Genomic DNA, 21,308 nt, shown 5'->3' with positions numbered 1-21,308 from the left:
CGATCCATCTTCCAAAAGTTGTTACTTAATAAAATTGATGTGCCAAATAACTGCCCGAATCCGTGAAGTTAAAGTTTAAGACTGAGGGCTTTTATTAAGAAAGAATCATGGCAGAGTTAACAGAGTTCATCATCGACCGAGCCCTTGGTAGAACATACCAGAAGAGGGGCGGGGCCAGGGAGGAGCATTAGTGGTTCCCCCTGGTGGAACATTCCAGACATTACAAGTACAAGTACAAATATCAGAACACAGAGTTATTTCAAAGTGTCACAGTACTCAGGCTCAGGAAGGTCTGGGAGTTATAGAGGGAAGGGCTGTAAAGACAAAAACGTTTTTGGCACAAAAAAGGAAACTAAACTTTCTTGATGGTAAAACCGCGGGTGCCGTCTCACACTGCACCCTCTGATCCCGATGCCCACTGCACCCTCTGATCCCGCTCTCCACTGCACCCTTTGATCCCGATGCCCACTGCACCCTCTGATCCTGATGCCCACTGCACCCTCTGATCCCGATGCCACTGCACCCTCTGATCCCGCTCTCCACTGCACCCTTTGATCCCGATGCCCACTGCACCCTCTGATCCCGATGCCCACTGCACCCTCTGATCCCGATGCCAATGCACCCTCTGATCCCAATGCCCACTGCACCCTCTGATCCCGCTCTCCACTGCACCCTCTGATCCCAATGCCCACTGCACCCTCTGATCCCGCTCTCCACTGCACCCTCTGATCCCAATGCCACTGCACAGACAGCTAAACTTGTGTTTTATTCCTTCTCTCACCAGGTATAGGGAAGGGTTTTAAGCTGAAGCTTCCATCTCTTCGAACAATGACCTTAAGCCAACAGTCTCTGGCCAAAGAGGGTTTCGATGCAGTGGTCGATGATCATTTCCAGTCAGACGGGGACTCCTTGGCCATGAAGGACATCAGAGGCCCCTTGAGTGAGAACTGCGTCCAGCCTGAGGCTGGCGAGCGGGAAGCTCTGATCGAACTCGAGAACAAATTGGCTGTGCAGGCAGTCCCTGAACCTATGGGCCATTCATCCCCAAGCCAGGAAAAGGACCGGCTGGATCCTGATCTTCGGTATGCCAACACAAACCTGACGCATGTCCAATCCGGGGACAGTTTCCACAACATTAGACGAGCTTCTTCAGTGGACAACATTGAGTTAATGAGGAGTAAATTTGAGAAGAAATTCAGAGAGAAAAGAATAAATTCAGGTGAGAATGAAGCACAAAACATTCCTGAACCTCCTTTCTTAAAGAGTTCCACAGGTCGGACATTTTTTAAAACTAACTGGTGGCGAAGATCAGCTCACTGAGAAATATCTCACCGTGACCTGGGTTCAAATGCAGATTGATGGGTTTAACACCTCCTTCATCTCCTGGCTGTAAGGGTCCTACCCGTAGCATGGGTTTGGTCAGTCCCAACTCAGTTCCAAGTGGGCTTAGGTCAATGCACAAAAATGCACCCAATTGGTGACCTCACTCGGAGGTCAATTGTCACACTGGCACAGCACTTCTGAGAATAAGGCCAATGTAAATTCTAGAGGTGGCTTGATGGGAGCTTTACTCTGTATCTAACCCATGCTGTACCTGCCCTGGGAGTGTTTGATGGGACAGTGTAGAGGGAGCTTTACTCTGTATCTAACCCGTGCTGTACCTGCCCTGGGAGTGTTTGATGGGACAGTGTAGAGGGAGCTTTACTCTGTATCTAACCCCTGCTGTACCTGCACTGGGAGTGTTTGATGGGACAGTGTAGAGGGAGCTTTACTCTGTATCTAACCCATGCTGTACCTGCCCTGGGAGTGTTTGATGGGACAGTGTAGAGGGAGCTTTACTCTGTATCTAACCCATGCTGCACCTGCCCTGGGAGTGTTTGATTGGACAGTGTAGAGGGAGCTTTACTCTGTATCTAACCCGTGCTGTACCTGCCCTGGGAGTGTTTGATGGGACAGTGTAGAGGGAGCTTTACTCTGTATCTAACCCATGCTGTACCTGCCCTGGGAGTGTTTGATGGGACAGTGTAGAGGGAGCTTTACTCTGTATCTAACCCATGCTGTACCTGTCCTGGGAGTGTTTGATGAGACAGTGTAAAGGGAGCTTTACTCTGTATCTAACCCGTGCTGTACCTGTCCTGGGAGTGTTTGATGGGACAGTGTAGAGGGAGCTTTACTCTGTCTCTAACCCGTGTTGTACCTGCCCTGGGACTGTTTGATGGGACAGTGTAGAGGGAGCTTTACTCTGTATCTAACCCGTGCTGTACCTGGATTAACGTCCATGGAAATTAAGTCAGCCACTGTGTAACAGTTGGGTTCTGGATGCTGCCCGGTCTCTGGGTGCTGCCTGTCTCTGGTTGCTCTCTGTCTCTGGGTGCTGCCTGTCTCTGGGTGCTGTCTGTCTCTGGGTGCTGTCTGTCTCTGGGTGCTGTCTGTCTCTTGGTGGTGTCTGTTTCTGGGTGCTGTCTGTCTCTGGGTGCTGTCTGTCTCTGGGTGCTCTCTGTCTCTGGGTGCTCTCTGCCTCTGGGTGCTGCCTGTCTCTGGGTGCTGCCTGTCTCTGGGTGCTGCCCGGTCTCTGGGCGCTGTCGGTCTTTGGGTGCTACATGGACTTTAACAATCGCTCTGTTCCTTTAAGGCGGGTCGAAGAACTTTAAGCCGAACCTCCTGAACTCCACGTCAGACTCGGACCTGATGAAGTATCGCGCCATCAGCAAGATCCCGCAAATCACCCTCAACTTTGTGGATTTCAACCCTGACGTCATCCTAACCCCTTCCCCCACGGAGATCGAGATCATTGCACCCAGCAAAGTGAAAGAGAGAACACAGAACGTCACAGAGAAAGTCACACAGGTACCAGCCCCCTCACTGCTTCATCGCTCCCCCTTACTGCCCTCGCGCTGCTCCCTCGCACCCCCTCACTCATCCCTCACTCTCCTTCACTCCCCCTCGCTGCCCCCTCGCTCCCCCTCACTCATCCCTCACTCCCCCTCGCTGCCCTCGCATTGCTTCCTCGCACCCCCTCACTCATCCCTCACTCCCACTCACTGCCCTCACGCTCATCCCTCACTCTCCCTCACTCCCCCTCGCTGCCCCCTCGCTCCCTCTTGCTGCCTCCTCACTGTCGAGCTCAGGGTTACAGCAAACCGCAAGTTGAGTTCAGCCAGCAGAAATTATGTAGTTAAAAATGGCACCGATTTTTTTCCTAATTCATTCATGGAATGTGGGCGTCGCTGGCAAGGCCAGTATTTATTGCCCATCCCTAATTGCCCCTGAGAAGGTGGTGGTGAGCCGCCTTCTTGAACCGCTGCAGTCCGTGTGGTGAAGGTACTCCCACAGAGCGGTTAGGGAGGGAGTTCCAGGATTTTGACCCAGCGACAATGAAGGATCGGTGATATACTTCCAAGTCAGGATGGTGTGTGACTTGGAGGGGAACTTGCCGGTGGTGGTGTTCCCATGCACCTGCTGCCCTTGTCCTTCTATCAGAGTTGAAAAGAGTGGGAGACAAGATGAAGTAAACCAAGAAATAAAGAAAGATTTTCAATACGTATATAGATATTTTATAGATATGTGAAGAGAAAAAGATTGGTGAAGTCAAGCGTAGGTCCCTTGCAGTCAGAATCAGGGGAATTTATAATGGGGAACAAAGAAATGGCAGACCAATTAAATACATATTTTGGTTCTGTCTTCACAAAGGAGGACACAAATAACCTCCCAGAGATGCCGGGGAACATAGGGTCTAATGAGAGGGAGGAACTGAAAGAAATCAGTATTTGTAGGGAAATGGTGTTAGGGAAATTGACGGGATTGAAGGCCGATAAATCCCAGGGCCTGATCATTTACATCCTCGGGTACTTAAGGAAGTGGCCCTAGAAATAGTAGATGCATTGCTGGTCATCTTCCAAAATTCGATAGACTCTGGAACAGTTCCCATGGATTGGAGGGTAGTTAATGTTACCCCACTATTCAAAAAAGGTGGTATAGAGAAAACGGGGTGGTATGTTGGCCTTCATAGCGAGAGGGTTCGAGTACAGGAACAAGGATGTCTTGCTGCAGTTGTACAGAGCCTTGGTGAGACCACACCTTGAGTATTGTGTGCAGTTTTGGTCGCCTTATCTGAGGAAGGATGTTCTTGCCATGGAGGGAGTGCAGCGAAAATTCACCAGACTGATACCTGGGATGGCAGGAATGATGTATGAGGAGAGATTGGGTCGATTGGGCTTATACTCGCTGGAGTTTAGAAGAATGAGAGGGGATCTCATTGAAACTTATAAAATTCTAACAGGACTAGACAGACTGGATGCAGGAAGGATGTTCCCGATGGCTGGGGAGTCCAGAACCAGGGGTCACAGACTAAGGATAAGGGGTAAGCCATTTAGGACAGAGATGAGGAGGAATTTCTTCACCCAGAGAGTGGTGAACCTGTGGAATTCTCTACCACAGAAGGCAGTGGAGGCCAATTCATTAAATATATTCAAGAAGGAGTTAGATATATTTCTTAAGGCTAAAGGTATCAAGGGATATGGGGAGAAGGCAGGTACGGGGTACTGAGTTTGGATGATCAGCCATGATCGCATTGAATGGCGGAGCAGGCTCGAGGGGCCGAATGGCCTACTCCTGCTCCTACCTTCTATGTTTCTATGTTTCTATGTTTCAATTGTATCGCGCCTTTCACAACCTCAAGACATCCCAAAGCACTTTGCAGCCAATGAAATACTTTTTAGAAGTGTTGTCGCTGTTGTAATGTTGGAAACGCAGCAGCCAATTTGCACACAGCAAACAGCAATGTGATAATGACCAGATAATCTGTTTTGGTGATGTTGGTTGAGGGATAAATATTACTCAAGACACTGTGGAAAACACCTCAGCCCTTCTTCGAAATAGTGCCACGGGATCTTTTACGTCCACCTGTGAGTTTAATGTCTCAACTGAAAAACGGCACCTCCGACAGTGCAGTACCTCTTCAGTACCGCACTGGAAGAGTTGGACTGGATTTTGTGCTCAAGTCTCTGAAGTGGGTCTCGAACCCACAACCTTCTGACCCAGAAGTGAGAGTGCGACGCACTGAGCCACAGTGAATCAGAGCCTCCATGTAAACGAAGTGGGTTACCCGCACCTCTGTCTGTAGTTGCAAGTGTGAGGGCACAAGCAGGTGGGCACAGATTGCCCTGAGGCAGCCCGGACCCTGTGCACATTTCATTTGTTCCTGCAGGTTGCTGGGATAGGGAGCTTCCCTTTGGCAATTTATTGGTGGCAGTAATGAGGCTGTCGGGTACTGAAACCCTGGGCCACAGCAAAAACCCGAGCTGTCTAGAAAATACTGGGAAATACCTTGAAATGGACCTCCGTGAATGTCTGATTTCCACACAACCCCAGGCATAACGCTAAAGGTTCTGCACGAAGGAAGTTCGGGAATTGCTGTGCAACTCTGCCAACCTAATGAAGTACTTCAGCTGCACAACTCCCGTCCACTTTTCCGGCTCTACGTAAATGGGGCAATCTGGAACCTGGGCACAAGCACGGTACAGAGGCCTTAACCTGTTTTCCATTTGGGGTGGTCCTATGATCCTGCACAGGACTTTCAAGTTACTTTCCCCAAAGGAGCAATATTCGATAAATACTTGCCCTCAGACCCGTGACGCACAGTCACTGCCCCGTGACACACAGTCACTTTCCCCATCTCTCAATCTCTACAGTTTTGTGGCTCTCTGACAAAAAATCAGCTGCTGATCGGGCGACAGTTCAGTCATGTGCTTTGTACATCTGTTGTTTTTCACACCCTGCTCACACCGTGACTCTCAGCCTCAATTAAAAGCATCACAGCCCTCAGTCAGAACTAATTGGCAATGTTGCTCAGACAGGCCACTGGAGGGCGCCTTTGATAAGACAGTTTGGAGAACTTTTACTCTGTGTCTTGAAAGGATAATTACTAGTCCTAGCCCTTTTCGGGCTACCCCAGATCAGGCATATTCCCCAGACGTTGACCTTCAACTAAAGTTAGAGATAGCTGAATTCTATAAGACGCTTAATTGGGTCTTGTAGGAATGGCTAGATTCCTAACTAAAGGACTGAGGTCGAGTCAGTCTATCAAACAAACGATGTTTAATACTATTCAACAGAGTTTAACACGAAAACACAGGAGAACTAAATTACAGGTCTGTACTCTTAGCTGGCTCCACGAGGACTGGCTAGGGCGGCTCCCCAGCCTGATGTCATGACGTCATCATGTTTTCCCGCCGCTGGAGGATCACGTGATCAACGTGATGACGTCATCGCGTTTGGTCTCATTCTTAAAGGGACCGTGCTATGTACATGCAATAATATGAACAAAGATACAGATTAATTCTGTAGCTAATAATTTGTTAAAGATAATTATGTACATTAGATCAGAGTCCCCTGGTGGCTCTGCCACATGTGCCCCCCCCAGAATTGTCTTTAACAGTAAAAGTCAATCGACTAGGAGGTCTGACAAGCCTGTCAGAGCGACTCCTGTATTCTTGGAGTGGACGTTGTTGAACAGCTGGCGGGCTGGCGAATGGAAGCCTTGGGTCTGGCGTGGATGCAGCGGGAGGTCGACCACGTCGTGGTGGCTGTGCAGTCTCTACTGGCCGGTCGATGTCCAGGTGTGCCGGTTTGAGACAGTCAATGGGTATGTGGTCGGGTTTACCACCGGTGTCTACGGAGAAACTCTTGTCGCCTGTCTCCAGTAGGCGGAAAGGGCCTGTGTAAGGGGCCTTGAGCGGATCCCTATGGGCATCATGACGAATGAATACAAATTCAGCATTCTTTAGCTCCGCTGGTACGTGTGAAGATGGAAGGCCGTGATGCGAAGTTGGGATAGACGCAAAAGCCTTGGCTGTTTCCCGATGGTTGCTGAGTTGGTCGGCTGCGGACCACGGCTCAGTTGGAAGCGGCAGGAAATCTCCCGGTACGCGGAGTGGCTGGCCGTACACGAGCTCCACGGCGGACGATTGCAGGTCCTCTTTGGGTGCCGTGCGAAGACCCAACATGACCCACGGAAGCTTATCCACCCATCCGGCGCCTTGGAGGCTGACCCTCAGCGATGTCTTTAACGACCTGTGGAAACGTTCACACAAACCATTTGCCTGCGGGTGATAGGCTGTGGTGCGGTGAAGCTTGGTGCCGAGACCCTGGGCCACAGCGTTCCAGAGCTCGGAAGAGAACTGTGGACCGCGGTCTGAAGAAATGTCCGCCGGAACGCCGAAACGTGCGACCCACGAGGAGAGGAATGCTCTGGCGACATCAGCGGACGTAGTAGACGCCAAAGGAACTGCCTCTGGCCTTCTAGTAGTATGATCGACCATGGTGAGGATGTGTGTGAACCCCTGTGACGGTGGAAGCGGCCCGACGAGGTCCACGTTGATATGGTCGAATCAACGTTCTGGTACTGTGAACGTGGCCAATGGGGCCTTGACGTGACGTTGCACCTTAGACTTTTGACAGACGATGCAGGTGTTAGCCCAGTCATGGATATCCTTACGCATTCCTCTCCAGACGAACTTAGCCGACATTAATTTTTGAGATGCCTTCATGCCAGGATGGGAAAGCCCATGTATGGCGTCAAAAACTTTGCGGCGCCAGGCAACTGGAACGATCGGGCGGGGATCTCCCATGGAGACATCGCAGAGTAACGAGGTGCCTGCTGCGTGGAATTGCACATCGGCCGGTTGGAGGCTAGAGGTTTCGGTGCGATACGCCTGTGTTTCAGGGTCGGATGCCTGATTGGTGGCCATGAGGGCATAATCGATGCCCAGCTGGACCGCCCGTACGGTCGCACGAGAAAGGCAATCAGCTACCAAGTTGTCCTTGCCAGCTACGTGTTGGATGTCTGTCATGAATTCTGAAATGAAAGTTAGCTGTCGCTGCTGTCGAACCGACCACGGTTCGGTGGTCTTGGCCATGGCGAAGGTCAGTGGTTTGTGATCTACAAACGCAGTGAAGGGACGTCCTTCTAACAAAAAACGGAAATGGCGGATCACCAGGAACAGCGCCAGCAACTCCCGGTTGAAAGTGCTGTATTTGCATTCATTGCGCCGGAGTTGGCGGCTGAAAAACGCCAGCGGTTGCCACGTCCCATTGACCCACTGTTCCTGTACGGTACCTATGGCATAGTCGGAAGCGTCTGTGGTAAGGGCGATCGTGGCACCTGGCAGAGGGTGCGCCAACATAGTTGCATTGGCTAGAGCGGTTTTTGTGTTGTCGAAAGCGTTGTCCATTTCGACCGTCCAGGCTATTGTATCCTTTTCGGCCTTGCCTTTGAGGGCCTCGTAGAGGGGCTGCATGAGTCGTGCTGCCTTGGGCACAAAGCGGTGGTAGAAATTCACCATGCCCAGGAATTCTTGAAGAGCCTTGGTGGACTGCGGCCTTGGGAATGCCGTAATTGCTTCGACCTTTGATTGCAGCGGAATTGCGCCCTCCGAAGTAATGCGGTGGCCCAAGTAGTCAATCTGCTGTAGGCCGAACTGACACTTGGCCGGGTTGATTATGAGGCCATGTTGGCTGAGGCGCCGAAAGAGGGTGCGTAGATGGGAGACGTGTTCCTCTTTGGTAGAGCTGGCTATCAGGATGTCGTCGAGGTAGACAAATAAAAACTTAAGATCCCGCAGGACCGAGTCCATTAGTCGCTGAAAAGCCTGTGCAGCATTCTTGAGCCCAAATGGCATCCGTAGAAACTCGAACAGTCCAAAGGGAGTGATGACTGCCGTTTTCTGGACATCCAGCGGGTGCACGGGAACTTGGTGGTAGCCACGGACGAGGTCGACCTTGCAGAAGATTGAGTTTCCCGCCAAATGGGCGGAGAAATCCTGAATATGCGGGATCGTGTACCGATCGGGACTAGTGGCGTCATTAAGGCGTCGGTAGTCCCCGCATGGCCGCCATCCGCCGCCGGGCTTCGGGACGATGTGGAGAGGCGAGGACCAGGGACTATTCGACCGGCGAATAATCCCCAGCCATTCCATCGTGGCAAACTCTGCCTTCGCAGCCGCGAGCTTGCCGGGTTCCAGGCGCCGAGCTCGTGCGTAAACTGGAGAGCCAGTCGTAGTAATGTGGTGTTCAACACCATGCTTAGTGGCCGAGGAGGAGAAAGTGGGCTTGGTCAGCTCCGGGTGTTCACCTAATAGGCGAGTGAACTCGCCCGGCGAGGGCAACGCGCAGGAGACAGTGTGCGACATTGCGGAACTGCGGAAGCAAGGGATGGAGTGGAAGGTGGCCGCGTTAACCAATCGATGATTTCTTACATCCCGGAATTTCCAATCGCCATCGCGGCCGCGGAACGTCCCTCAGACTCAGTCCTCCTTTTCTGGAGCTGCTGCTGGTGTTGATGTTGGGGTTTTTTTAGGCGCGAAACTGCAGGGAGGGCGGCAGCCTCTGGCTTTTGCGCCAAAACAGGCATGGTAAAAACACAAGCCGGGGGATGGAGGCGTCGGGGCGGCGTTCGCGGGGGAGGGGTACCTCGTGGCGGCGCAGGATTGCTGCGTGACCGCATAAATCGTATCTGCTTCTGCAGCAAGTGCTGCGCAATCTGTGGCTTCCGATCTGGCAAGGGCAGCCTGAACCTGCTCGGGTAGTTGACTCAGGAATAACTCCCGAAAGAGGAAACATTGTGGTTCGGAGCCAAGGAGCGTGAGCATTTGGCTCATTAGCTCAGATGGTTTGGAATCGCCAAGCCCAGGCATAGCGAGCAGTTGGCGGGCCCGCTCCGCCTTCGTGAGCCCGAAGACCTGTATTAACTGCGCTTTAAGAGTATCATACTTGCTGTCAACCGGGGGGTTTTCGAGCAGGCTGATGATCCGTGAGGCCGTGGAGCTGTCGAGTGCGGAGACCAGGTAAAGGTAACGGGTCTGATCCGCAACGATGTTTCGGAGTTCGAATTGTGCTTCTGCTTGTACGAACCAGGAGGCCGCCTGTTGTTCCCAAAACTGTGGGAGTTTCACAGCCACGGAGTTCGCTTCCATGTTTCGTTTCGTTCGCTTCTTCCGCGAAAATTGTTCACGAAAATTCGGGGTCACCACTGTAGGAATGGCTGGATTCCTAACGAAAGGACTGAGGTCGAGTCAGTCTATCAAACAAACAGAGTTTAACACGAAAACACAGGAGAACTAAATTACAGGTCTGTACTCTTAGCTGGCTCCACGAGGACTGGCTAAGGCATCTCCCCAGCCTGACGTCGTGACGTCATCACGTTTTCCCACCACTGGAGGATCACGTGATCAACATGATGACGTCATCGCGTTTGGTCTCATTCTTAAAGGGACCGCGCTATGTACATGCAATAATATGAACAAAGATACAGATTCATTCTGTAGCTAATAATTTGTTAAAGATAATTATGTACATTAGATCAGAGTCCCCTGGCGGCTCTGCCACAGTCTAAAGGTTCAGACTATCTCTCCCTAAAGGAAAAGAACGACGTAAAGATGTTACCGTCCTCCAGATAGCACTTCTAATAAGTTTAACTAGACTGTAACCTTCCGGATATTATGAGGGTCCGGAAAACCCCCCCAGAATTCTGCAACTCCTCACAAAAGAGTGTACAAAAATTGAGTTCACAAGTTTAATACAGAAATACTATTTCAGACAATTCTAAAAGTATATAGATTTATTTAAGAGCCGACATACAGTTAACAGCTGTTGAGTCAATCGCAACTTTAACAGTTCAAAATACAAATAGCTTACATTTCTTATTCTCAGAGATCCTTATTCTCAAATCTTAACTTCATACATTTTTACATTTCTATTATTCCTAATCCAGAATATCCACCAAAATTAAATTAAAAGTACCTTTTTGATCCCCGAGACTCAAAGAATTAAAAACTTACAGAGCATGCCTTTGAAGTTGAGAATCGCTTGCCCTTTCCAGTGACTTCTGACTTTCCATCTGAAAAGCTCTATTTTTATACCCTTTTTTAGTGGTATATCCTTTGAAGTTTTCTGCTGATGTAAGCTAATTATATCTAGTCATCTTCATTGAATTCTTTTCTATTCTTACTGTCAATTCAACTGTTAGCTTGCAGACTTCTGTCTGTTATATAGGTGTTTCAAAACTTAACATAAAAAACAATATGACAATAGAATTTATTTGATGTCATTCTTATCGAAGGTCTTCCATTCAATTCTAAAATCACCTAGCTGGTAATAATCAGACGTCATGACTCCTATGTGTTCCATTTTCAATACAAAAACAATGTAATTGCGTAGTGTATCTATTGAAGTAATATTTACAAAGTCTTCTGTAGGTATCATATTTACAACATGTAAATCAAAACCACTTCAACCAGGGTGTTTGTTTTCCTAGCTATCTTAGTTGGTTATATTACTGACTTATGTTTCCCATCTTTCATTTGATGTTACTTTTATCAAAGGCACATGGTTTTTTAATATTCTGTGTTTCTGTTTCAAGTGTCAGTTTTTAACACTTTACTTGGGCATTGCTATTGTGTTGGTTCCAAACTGCAGACATTCTAGAAGCTGCAACTTGCTGTTTCAATAGGGCCATTGTTATTGTATTAACAATCAATTTCCATTTCAAAAGCTTGTGTGGTGTTTACAACTTTTGTGTGAACACTTCATTTTATCTCAGAAGGCTATATTGACATAGCCTGTGTTGCTGAGGCTTTCCAGGCTTTTAAACCCAGTATGTCATGTATTAATAATATCAGAAATCTGTTTATACGATGGTGTATCTCTTGGAATATGGCTATTTCCTTTACAGTCTAACCCATGCTGTACCTGCCCCGGGAGTGTTTGTTGGGACAGTGTAGAGGGAGCTTTACTCTGTATCTAATCCATGCTGTACCTGCCCTGGGAGTGTTTGATGGGACAGTGTAGAGGGAGTTTTACTCTGTATCTAACCGTGCTGTACCTGCCCTGGAAGTGTTTGATGGGACAGTGTAGAGCGAGCTTTACTCTGTATCTAATCTGTGCTGTACCTGCCCTGGGAGTGTTTGATGGGACAGTGTAGAGCGAGCTTTACTCTGTATCTAATCCATGCTGTACCTGCCCTGGGAGTGTTTGATGGGACAGTGTAGAGGGAGTTTTACTCTGTATCTAACCGTGCTGTACCTGCCCTGGGAGTGATTGATGGGACAGTGTAGAGTGAGCTTTACTCTGTATCTAACCCGTGCTGTACCTGCCCTGGGAGTGTTTGATGGGACAGTGTAGAGGGAGCTTTACTCTGTATCTAACCCCGTGCTGTACCTTTCCTGGGAGTGTTTGATGAGACAGTGTAGAGGGAGCTTTACTCTGTATCTAACCCTGTGCTTTACCTTCACTGGGAGTGTTTGATGGGACAGTGCAGAGGGCGTTTTACTCTATCTAACCCGTGCTGTACCTACCCCGGGAGTGTTTGATGGGACAGCGTAGAGGGAGCTTTACTCTGTATCTAACCCCGTGCTGTACCTTTCCTGGGAGTGTTTGATGGGACAGCGTAGAGGGAGCTTTACTCTGTATCTAACCCGTGCTGTACCTGCCCTGGGAGTGTTTGATGGGACAGTGTAGAGGCAGCTTTACTCTGTATCTAACCCCATTCTGTACCTTCCCTGGGAGTGTTTGATGGGACAGTGTAGAGGGAGCTTTACTCTGTATCTAACCCTGTGCTGTACCTTCCCTGGGAGTGTTTGATGGGACAGTGTGAAGGGATAATTACTAGTCCTAGCCCATTTCGGGCTACCCCAGATCAGGCGTAGTCCCCAGACCTTCACCTTCAACTAAAGTTAGAGATAGCCGAATTCTATAAGACGCTTAATTGGGTCTAAAGGTCCAAGCTATCTCTCTCTAAAGGAAAGGAATGGCTGAAGATGTAACCGTCCTCCAGATAGTACTTTTAATAAGTTTAACTAGACTGTAACCTTCCGGATATCATAAGGGTCTTGAAACGCCCCTAGAATTCTGCAACTCCTCACAAAAGAGTATATAGAGATTGAGTTCGTGAGTTTGATGCATAAATACTAATTGAGACAATTCTAAAAATATATAAATTTATTAAAGAACCAACATGTTGTTAACAGCGTGTGAGTCAATCGTGACTTTAACAGTTCAAAATACAAATAGCTTACATTTCTTATTCTCAGAGATCATTATTCTCAAATCTTAACTTTGTACATTTTTACATTTCCTATTGTTTCATAATCCAGTATATCCACCAAAATTAAATAAGAGTACCTCTTGATCCCCAAGACTCAAAGAGTTAAAAACTTACAGAGACTGCCTCTGAAATTGAGAAACGCTTGTCCTTTCCAGCGACTTCTGACTTTCCATCTGAAAAGCTCTATTTTTATACCTTTTTTAGTGGTTTATACTTTGAAGTTTTCTGCTGATGTAAGCTAATTATCTCTAGTCATTCTTTGTTGATTTCTTTTCTATTCTTACTGTCATTTCAGCTGCCAACTCTCAGAATCCTGTCTACTGTATAGGTGTTTCAAACACTTATCATAAAATGGTTATAACACATTGATCTCTTTGATGCCATTCTTATCGAAGGGCTTTCATTCAATTTCTAAATCACCTCTGCTGTTTGAAAGCAGACGTCATGACTCCTATGTGTTCCAAGTTCAACACAAACACAATGTAATTGCTTGATGTATCTATTGAAGTCATATCTACAAAGTCTTCTGTAGGTATCATATTTACAACATGTAAATCAAAAACGCTTCATCTAGGGTGTTCCATGCATTTCTTAGCTACTTCAATTGGTTGTATATTAATCATGTTTCCTGTTTCATTTGATGTTACTTTTACAAAGGCACTTGTTTTTTTAATGTTCTCTGTTTCTGTTCGCAGTGTCAGTTTTTAACACTTTACTTGGGCATTGCTATTGTGTTGGTTCCAAACTGCAGAATGTTCGGAAGCAAGCCTTTGCTTGTTCGGAAGCAAGCCTTTGCTTTTTCAACAGGGCCATTGTTTTAGTATTAACAATCAATTCCCATTTCAAAAGCTTGTGTGGTGTTTATAGCTTGTGTTAACACTTCATCTTATCTCAGAAGCCTGTATTTCTGTTTACAGCTTGTGTTGTTGAGGCTTTCCAGACTTTTAAACTCAGTATGTAATGTGTTAATAATATCAGAAATCTGTTCAAAGGATGGTGTATCTCTTGGAATATGGCTATTTCCTTTACAAGTGTAGAGGGAGTTCTACTCTATATCTAACTCATGCTGTACCTGTCCCGGGAGTGTTTGATGGGACAGTGTAGAGGGAGCTTTTCTCTGTATCTAACCGGTGGTGTACCTGCCATGGGAGTGTTTGATGGGACAGTGTAGAGGGAGCTTTACTCTGTATCTAACCCCGTGCTGTACCTGCCCTGGGAGTGTTTGATGGGGCAGTGTAGAGGGAGCTTTACTCTGTATCTAACCCGTGCTGTACCTGCCCTGGGAGTGTTTGATGGGACAGTGTAGAGGGAGCTTTACTCTGTATCTAACCCGTGCTGTACCTGCCCTGGGAGTGTTTGATGGGACAGTGTAGAGGGAGCTTTACTCTGTATCTAACCCGTGCTGTACCTGCCCTGGGAGTGTTTGATGGGACAGTGTAGAGGGAGCTTTACTCTGTATCTAACCCGTGCTGTACCTGCCCTGGGAGTGTTTGATGGGACAGTGTAGAGGGAGCTTTACTCTGTATCTAACCCCGTGCTGTACCTGCCCTGGGAGTGTTTGATGGGGCAGTGTAGAGGGAGCTTTACTCTGTATCTAACCCGTGCTGTACCTGCCCTGGGAGTGTTTGATGGGACAGTGTAGAGGGAGCTTTACTCTGTATCTAACCCGTGCTGTACCTGCCCTGGGAGTGTTTGATGGGACAGTGTAGAGGGAGCTTTACTCTGTATCTAACCCGTGCTGTACCTGCCCTGGGAGTGTTTGATGGGACAGTGTAGAGGGAGCTTTACTCTGTATCTAACCCGTGCTGTACCTGCCCTGGGAGTGTTTGATGGGACAGTGTAGAGGGAGCTTTACTCTGTATCTAACCCCGTGCTGTACCTGCCCTGGGAGTGTTTAATGGGACAGTGTAGAGGGAGCTTTACTCTGTATCTAACCCGTGCTGTACCTGGATTAACAATCATGGAGATAATGTCAGTGACAGTGTAACTCGTGTTTGGGACAACACTGGGATTGAGATTACGCTCTTCATCTTGAGCTTTTACTCTTTGGGTCGGGATTGTGAATTTCAAGCCTGGTTTTACTGACCTCTGACTCACATTCAGTGCAGTTCAAGCCCTGGCTGCAGGATTCTGTCCCTGAGTGAGTCATCGCGCACGTCTCATTCACCCGTTTCCTAATGGATTAGCCGGAGTCTGGCCTGACCCTCTCCTCTAATCAATGATATTGATTTCCCTTCAAGCTATTGGCCAAATGTAACCAGATAATAGAGATGCCCATTTGACCAGCTGATGAGCCTTTTTATTGAACGGCTGCAGGGAGTACCATCAGTGAAAATGAGCTCACAGACCCTGAGCGTGTTTGCTTGGCATTTCTTATTCGCCATTTTAATGGAGGGATACTTCCTCTAATAGACAGGTCGACACCTCTGTTAAATCAGCCCATGAAACGAATACCATGTAACTCAGTAACGCTGTTCAAGCACTAAATTCTCATATGCTAATATCACAAGCAGTAATTTATTGGAGGTGAAGGAGAACAACATCCAGTCCTGTGTGCCTGCATCTATGTTCCTTCTTTCACCTGGAGCAGGGCCAAGCCACTCCATTCACAGTGGGTCAGTCCATTCACAGTGGGTCAGTTCATTCACCATGGGTCTCTCCATTCACAATGGGTCAGTCCATTCACAATGGGTCAGTCCATTCACAGTGTGTGTACTTTACAGAGTGTGTATATATTACAGGGTGTGTGGTACATTACAAAGTGTGTTTACATTTCAGGGTGTGATACATTACTGGGTTTGTGTACATTTCAGGGTGTACAATTCAAAGTGTGCGTAAATTGCAGGGTGTGTGTTGCATTACAGGGTGTGTGTTACCGTACAGGATGTGTGTTACATTACAAGGTGTGTTTACATTACAGGATGTGTGTACATTACAGGGTGTGTACAAATACAGGGTGTGTTTACATTACAGTGTGTGTGTACATTAGAGGGTGTGTGATATATTACAGGGTGTGTGTACATTACAGGGTGTGTGTACATTACAGGGTGTGTGTTTCATTACACGGTGTGTGATATATTACAGGGTGTGTGTACAATACAGGGTGTGTGTTACATTACAGGGTGTGTACATTACAAGGTGTGTACATTACAGTTTGTATGTACATTACAGGCTGTGTGATATATTACAGGGTGTGTGTACATTACAAGGTGTTTCTACATTACACGGTGTGTGATATATTACAGGGTGTGTGTACATTACAGGGTGTGTACATTACAAGGTGTGTACATTACAGTTTGTATGTACATTACAGGCTGTGTGATATATTACAGGGTGTGTGTACATTACATGGTGTTTGTACATTACACGGTGTGTGATATATTACAGGGTGTGTGTACATTACAGGGTGTGTGTACATTACAGGGTGTGTACATTACAGGGTGTGTGTACATTACAGAGTGTGATATAATACAGGATGTATGTACATTACAGTTTGTATGTACATTACAGGCTGTATGATATATTACAGTGTGTGTACATTACATGGCGTGTGATACATTACAGGGTGTGATATATTACAGGGTGTGTGTACATGACAGGGTGTGTGATATATTACACGGTGTGTGTACATTATGGGGTGTGTGTACATTACAGGGTGTGTTTATATTGCAGGGTGTGTGATATATTAGAAACTGTGTGTACATTACAGGGTGTGTGTACATTACAGAGTGTGATACTATAGGGTTTGTGTACATTACAGGGTGTGTGTACATTACAGGGGGTGTGTGTACATTACAGGGTATGTGTACATTGCAGCATGTGTGATATATTACACGGTGTGTGTACATTACAGGGTGTATGATATATTAGAAACTGTGTGTACATTACAGGGTGTGTGTACATTACAGAGTGTGATATTATAGGGTTTGTGTACATTACAGGGCATGTGTACATTGCAGGGTGTGTGATATATTACAGGGTGTGTGCACATTACAGGGTGTATGATATATTACAGGGTGTGTGTACATTGCAGGGCGTGTGATATATTACAGGGTGTGTGTACATTACAAGGTGTGTCTACATTACAGGGCGTGTGTACATTACAAGGTGTATACATTACAGGGTGTGTGTACATTACAGGGTGTGTGTGCATTACAGGGTGTGTGTACATTACAGATTGTATGTACATTACAGGCTGTGTGACATATTACAGTGTGTGTGTACATTACATATGATATATTACAGGGTGTGTGGTACTTTGCAGGGTGTGCACATTACAGGGTGTGTGTACATTACAGAGTGTGATATATTACAAGGTGTGTGTACATTACAGGGTGTGTGTACATTACAGGGTGTGTTTACATTACAGGGTGTGTGATATATTACAGGGTGCGTGTATATTACAGGGTGTGTGTACATTACAAGGTGTGTGTACATTACAGGGTGTGTTTACATTACAGGGTGTGTGATATATTACAGGGTGTGTGTACATTACAGGGTTTGTGATATATTACAGGGTGTGTGTACATTACAGGGTGTGTGTACATTACAAGGTGTGTGTACATTACAGGGTGTGTTTACATTACAGGGTATGTGATATATTACAGGGTAGAAACATAGAAACATAGAAGATAGGAGCAGGAGTAGGCCATTCGGCCCTTCAAGCCTGCTCCGCCATTCAATGTGATCATGGCTGATCATCCAAATTCAGTACCCTGTCCCTGCCTTTTCCCCATATCCCTTGATCCCTTTAGCCTCAAGAAATATATCCAACTCTTTCTTGAATATATTTAATGAATTAGCCTCCACCACGTGCGTGTACATTACAGGGTGTGTGTACATTACAAGGTGTGTGTACATTACAGGCTGTGTGATATATTACAGGGTGTGTGTACATTACATGGTGTTTGTACATTACAGGGTTTGTGATATATTACAGGGTGTGTGTACATTACAGGGTGTGTGTACATTACAGGGTGTGTGTACATTACAGAGCATGATATATTACATGGTGTGTGTACATTACAGGGTGTGTAATATGTTACAGGGTGTGTACATTACAGGGTTTGTGTACATTACAGGGTGTGTGTATATTACAGGGTGTGTGATATATTACAGGGTGTGTGTACATTACAGGGTGTGTAATATATTAAAGGGTGTGTGTACATTACAGGGTGTGAAATACATTCCAGGGTGTGTGATATATTACAGGGTGTGTGTACATACAGGGTGTGTGCACATTACAGGGTGTGTGATATATTAAGGGTGTGTGTACATTACAGGGTGTGTAATATATTACAGGGTGTGTGTACATTACAGGCTGTGTGTATATTACAGGGTGTGTGATATATTACATAGAAACATAGAAGATAGGAGCAGGAGTAGGCCATTCGGCCCCTCGAGCCTGCTCCACCATTCAATGAGATCATGGCTGATCAACCAAATTCAGTACCCTGTCACTCCCTTCTCCCTATATCCCTTGATCCCCTTAGCCTTAAGAAATATATCTAACTCCTTCTTGAATATATTTAATGAATTGGCCTCAAATGCTTTCTGTGGTAGGGAATTCCACAAGTTCACCACTCTCTGGGTGAAGAAATTCCTCCTCATCTCTGTCCTAAATGGCTTACCCCTTATCCTTAGACTGTGGCCCCTGGTTCTGGACTCCCCCGCCATCGTGAACATCCTTCCTGCATTTAGTCTGTCTACTCCTGTTAGAATTTTATAAGTTTCAATGAGATCCCCTCTCATTCTTCTAAACTCCAATGAGTATAAGCCCAATCGACCCAATCTCTCCTCATACGTCATTCCTGCCATCCCAGGTATCAGTCTGGTAAATCTTCGCTGCACTCCCTCCATGACAAGAACATCCTTCCTCAGACAAGGCGACCAAAACTGTACACAATACTCAAGATGTGGTCTCACCAAGGCCTTGTACAACTGCAGCAAGACATCCTTGTTCCTGTACTCGAACCCTCTCGCTACGAAGGCCAACATACCATTTGCCTTCTTAACCGCCTGCTGCACCTGCATGCGTACCTTCAGCGACTGGTGCACAAGGACACCCAGGTCTCGTTGCACTTCCCCTTCTCCCAATCTATTGCCGTTCAGATAATAATCTGCCTTCCTGTTTTTGCCACCAAGGTGGATAACCTCGCATTTATCCACATTATACTGCATCTGCCATGCATCTGCCCAATCACCCAACCTGTCCAAGTCATACTGGAGTTTCTCGGCATCCTCCTCACATCACACACGCCCACTCAGCTTTGTGTCATCTGCAAACTTGGAGAAATTACATCTAGTTCCCTCGTCTAAATCATTAATATATATTGTGAATAGCTGGGGTCCTAGAACCGATCCCTGCAGTACCCCACTAGTCACTGCCTGCCACTCGGAAAAAGAGCCGTTTATTCCTACTCTTTGCTTCCTGTCTGCCAACCAGTTCTCTAACTAAGTCAGTACCTTGCCCCCAATCCCATGTGCCTTAACTTTACATGCTAATCTCTTATGCGGGACTTTATTGAAAGCTTTCTGAAAGTCCAAATACACCACATCCACTGGTTCTCCCTTATCTATTTTACCAGTTACATCCTCAAAATATTCCAGTAGATTAGTCAAGCACGATTTACCTTTTGTAAATCCATGTTGACTTTGTCCGATCCTGTCACTGTTTTCCAAGTGTTCTGCTATTACATCTTTTATAATGGACTCTAGCATTTTCCCCACTACCGATGTCAGGCTTACTGGTCTATAATTCCCCGTTTTCTCTCTACCACCTTTTTTGAATAGTGGGGTAACATTAGCTACCCTCCAATCCATGGGAACTGTTCCAGAGTCTATGGCCTAGAAATTCATTGTAGTCACTTTTGGGGCGGTAAAGTCGGGCGGCCGCTAAAGTTTGCGCCCGCCGCCAAATCGAGGCCACTTCTCCGATATTCATTAGCTTCGCCCTAAGAGTTTGCTCGAGCACTAAAACTGGCGCTGCACGCCTCTCTTTAGGCGCTAAGCCGGCGGGCCGGGGCGCTAAACCGGAAGTTGGGCGCAGGGCAGGTGCGGCGAGCTGCTGATTGACGGCAGACACTCTGGCTCCGGTGAGCTCTTAAAGGGGAAGGGTGGATTCGTTTTTTTGAAAGGCCGGCAGTGGTGTATTTGTGGTTTTGGGGAGGGTGTCTCTCCATCAGTTGGCTATGTGTTCCCGGCACACCACTACTACTACTACTATTACTACTACTCCTCCTCCTCCTCCTCCTCCTCCTCCTCCTCGCCAGCCAGCCAGCCAGCCAGCCGTACCATTCCTAGTACAGGAGGGCCCTTTAATTAGCGCTCCCCGCGGCCCGCCTCGGCTGTGTACCGTTCCACTTCACAGTCGTTAGGGCCGCCCGGCACACAATGGCCCGGCGCGAGTGAAGTTCCGGTTCGGGGCGCACAAAGGGCGTTGCACTAGTAAATGATGTCATGATCTGCGCGCGCAGTAGGGCGCGCGCTAAGACTTTGCGCCGGCGCTAAATGTGTACTGAAGTTGGGGCGAGGCGCAGATCGCGCTGCGCCCGGGCGCTAAGCGCCTAGCGCTCGAGATCTACTCCTCCTAAGGCGCTAACGGCTGGCGCGCCCAACTGAATTTCTAGGCCTATAGAATTTTGGAAGATGACCAGCAATGCATCTACTATTTCTAGGGCCACTTCCTTAAGTACCCTAGGATGTAGATTATCAGGCTCCGGGGATTTATCGGCCTTCAATCCCATCAATTTCCCTATCACCATTTCCCTACAAATACTGATTTCTTTCAGTTCCTCCCTTTCATTAGACCCTATGTTCCCCGACATCTCTGGGAGGTTATTTGTATCCTCCTTTGTGAAGACAGAACCAAAGTATGTATTTAATTGGTCTGCTATTTCTTTGTTCCCCATTATAAATTCCCCTGATTCTGACTGCAAGGGACCTATGCTTGACTTCACCAATCTTTTTTTCTTCACATATCTATAGAAGCTTTTACAGTCAGTTATTATGTTCCCTGCAAACTCCCCCTCTTAATTAATCCCTTTGTCCTCTTTTGTTGAATCCTAAACTGCTCCCAATCCTCAGGTTTACTGCTTTTTCTGGCCAATTTATATGTCGTCTCCTTGGATCTTATGCTATCCCTAATTTCCCTTGTTAGCCACGGTTGATTCACCTTTTTTGTTTTATTTTTATGCCAAACAGGGATGAA

The 21,308-nt window shown here is 47.1% G+C and overlaps 1 protein-coding gene across 1 annotated transcript in view; it reads left to right on the top strand.

The window, feature by feature from the left end:
- kcnh6a (potassium voltage-gated channel, subfamily H (eag-related), member 6a) overlaps positions 1–21,308 on the top strand; it is a 400,900-nt gene that overhangs the window by 145,446 nt on the left and 234,146 nt on the right. Inside the window, 2 exon segments of the mRNA XM_085966026.1 lie at positions 785–1,219; positions 2,633–2,847. Of these exon segments, the coding sequence (XP_085822152.1) occupies positions 785–1,219; positions 2,633–2,847 (650 nt within the window).

The sequence above is a fragment of the Somniosus microcephalus genome, chromosome 24 (genome assembly GCF_052327205.1).
Source record: "Somniosus microcephalus isolate GS21.2 chromosome 24, FLI_Smic_1.0, whole genome shotgun sequence".
NCBI classification, from domain to species: Eukaryota; Metazoa; Chordata; class Chondrichthyes; order Squaliformes; family Somniosidae; genus Somniosus; species Somniosus microcephalus.
The sequence above is the reverse complement of the archived record's forward strand: the minus strand, read 5'-3'. Positions and strand labels throughout refer to the sequence as shown.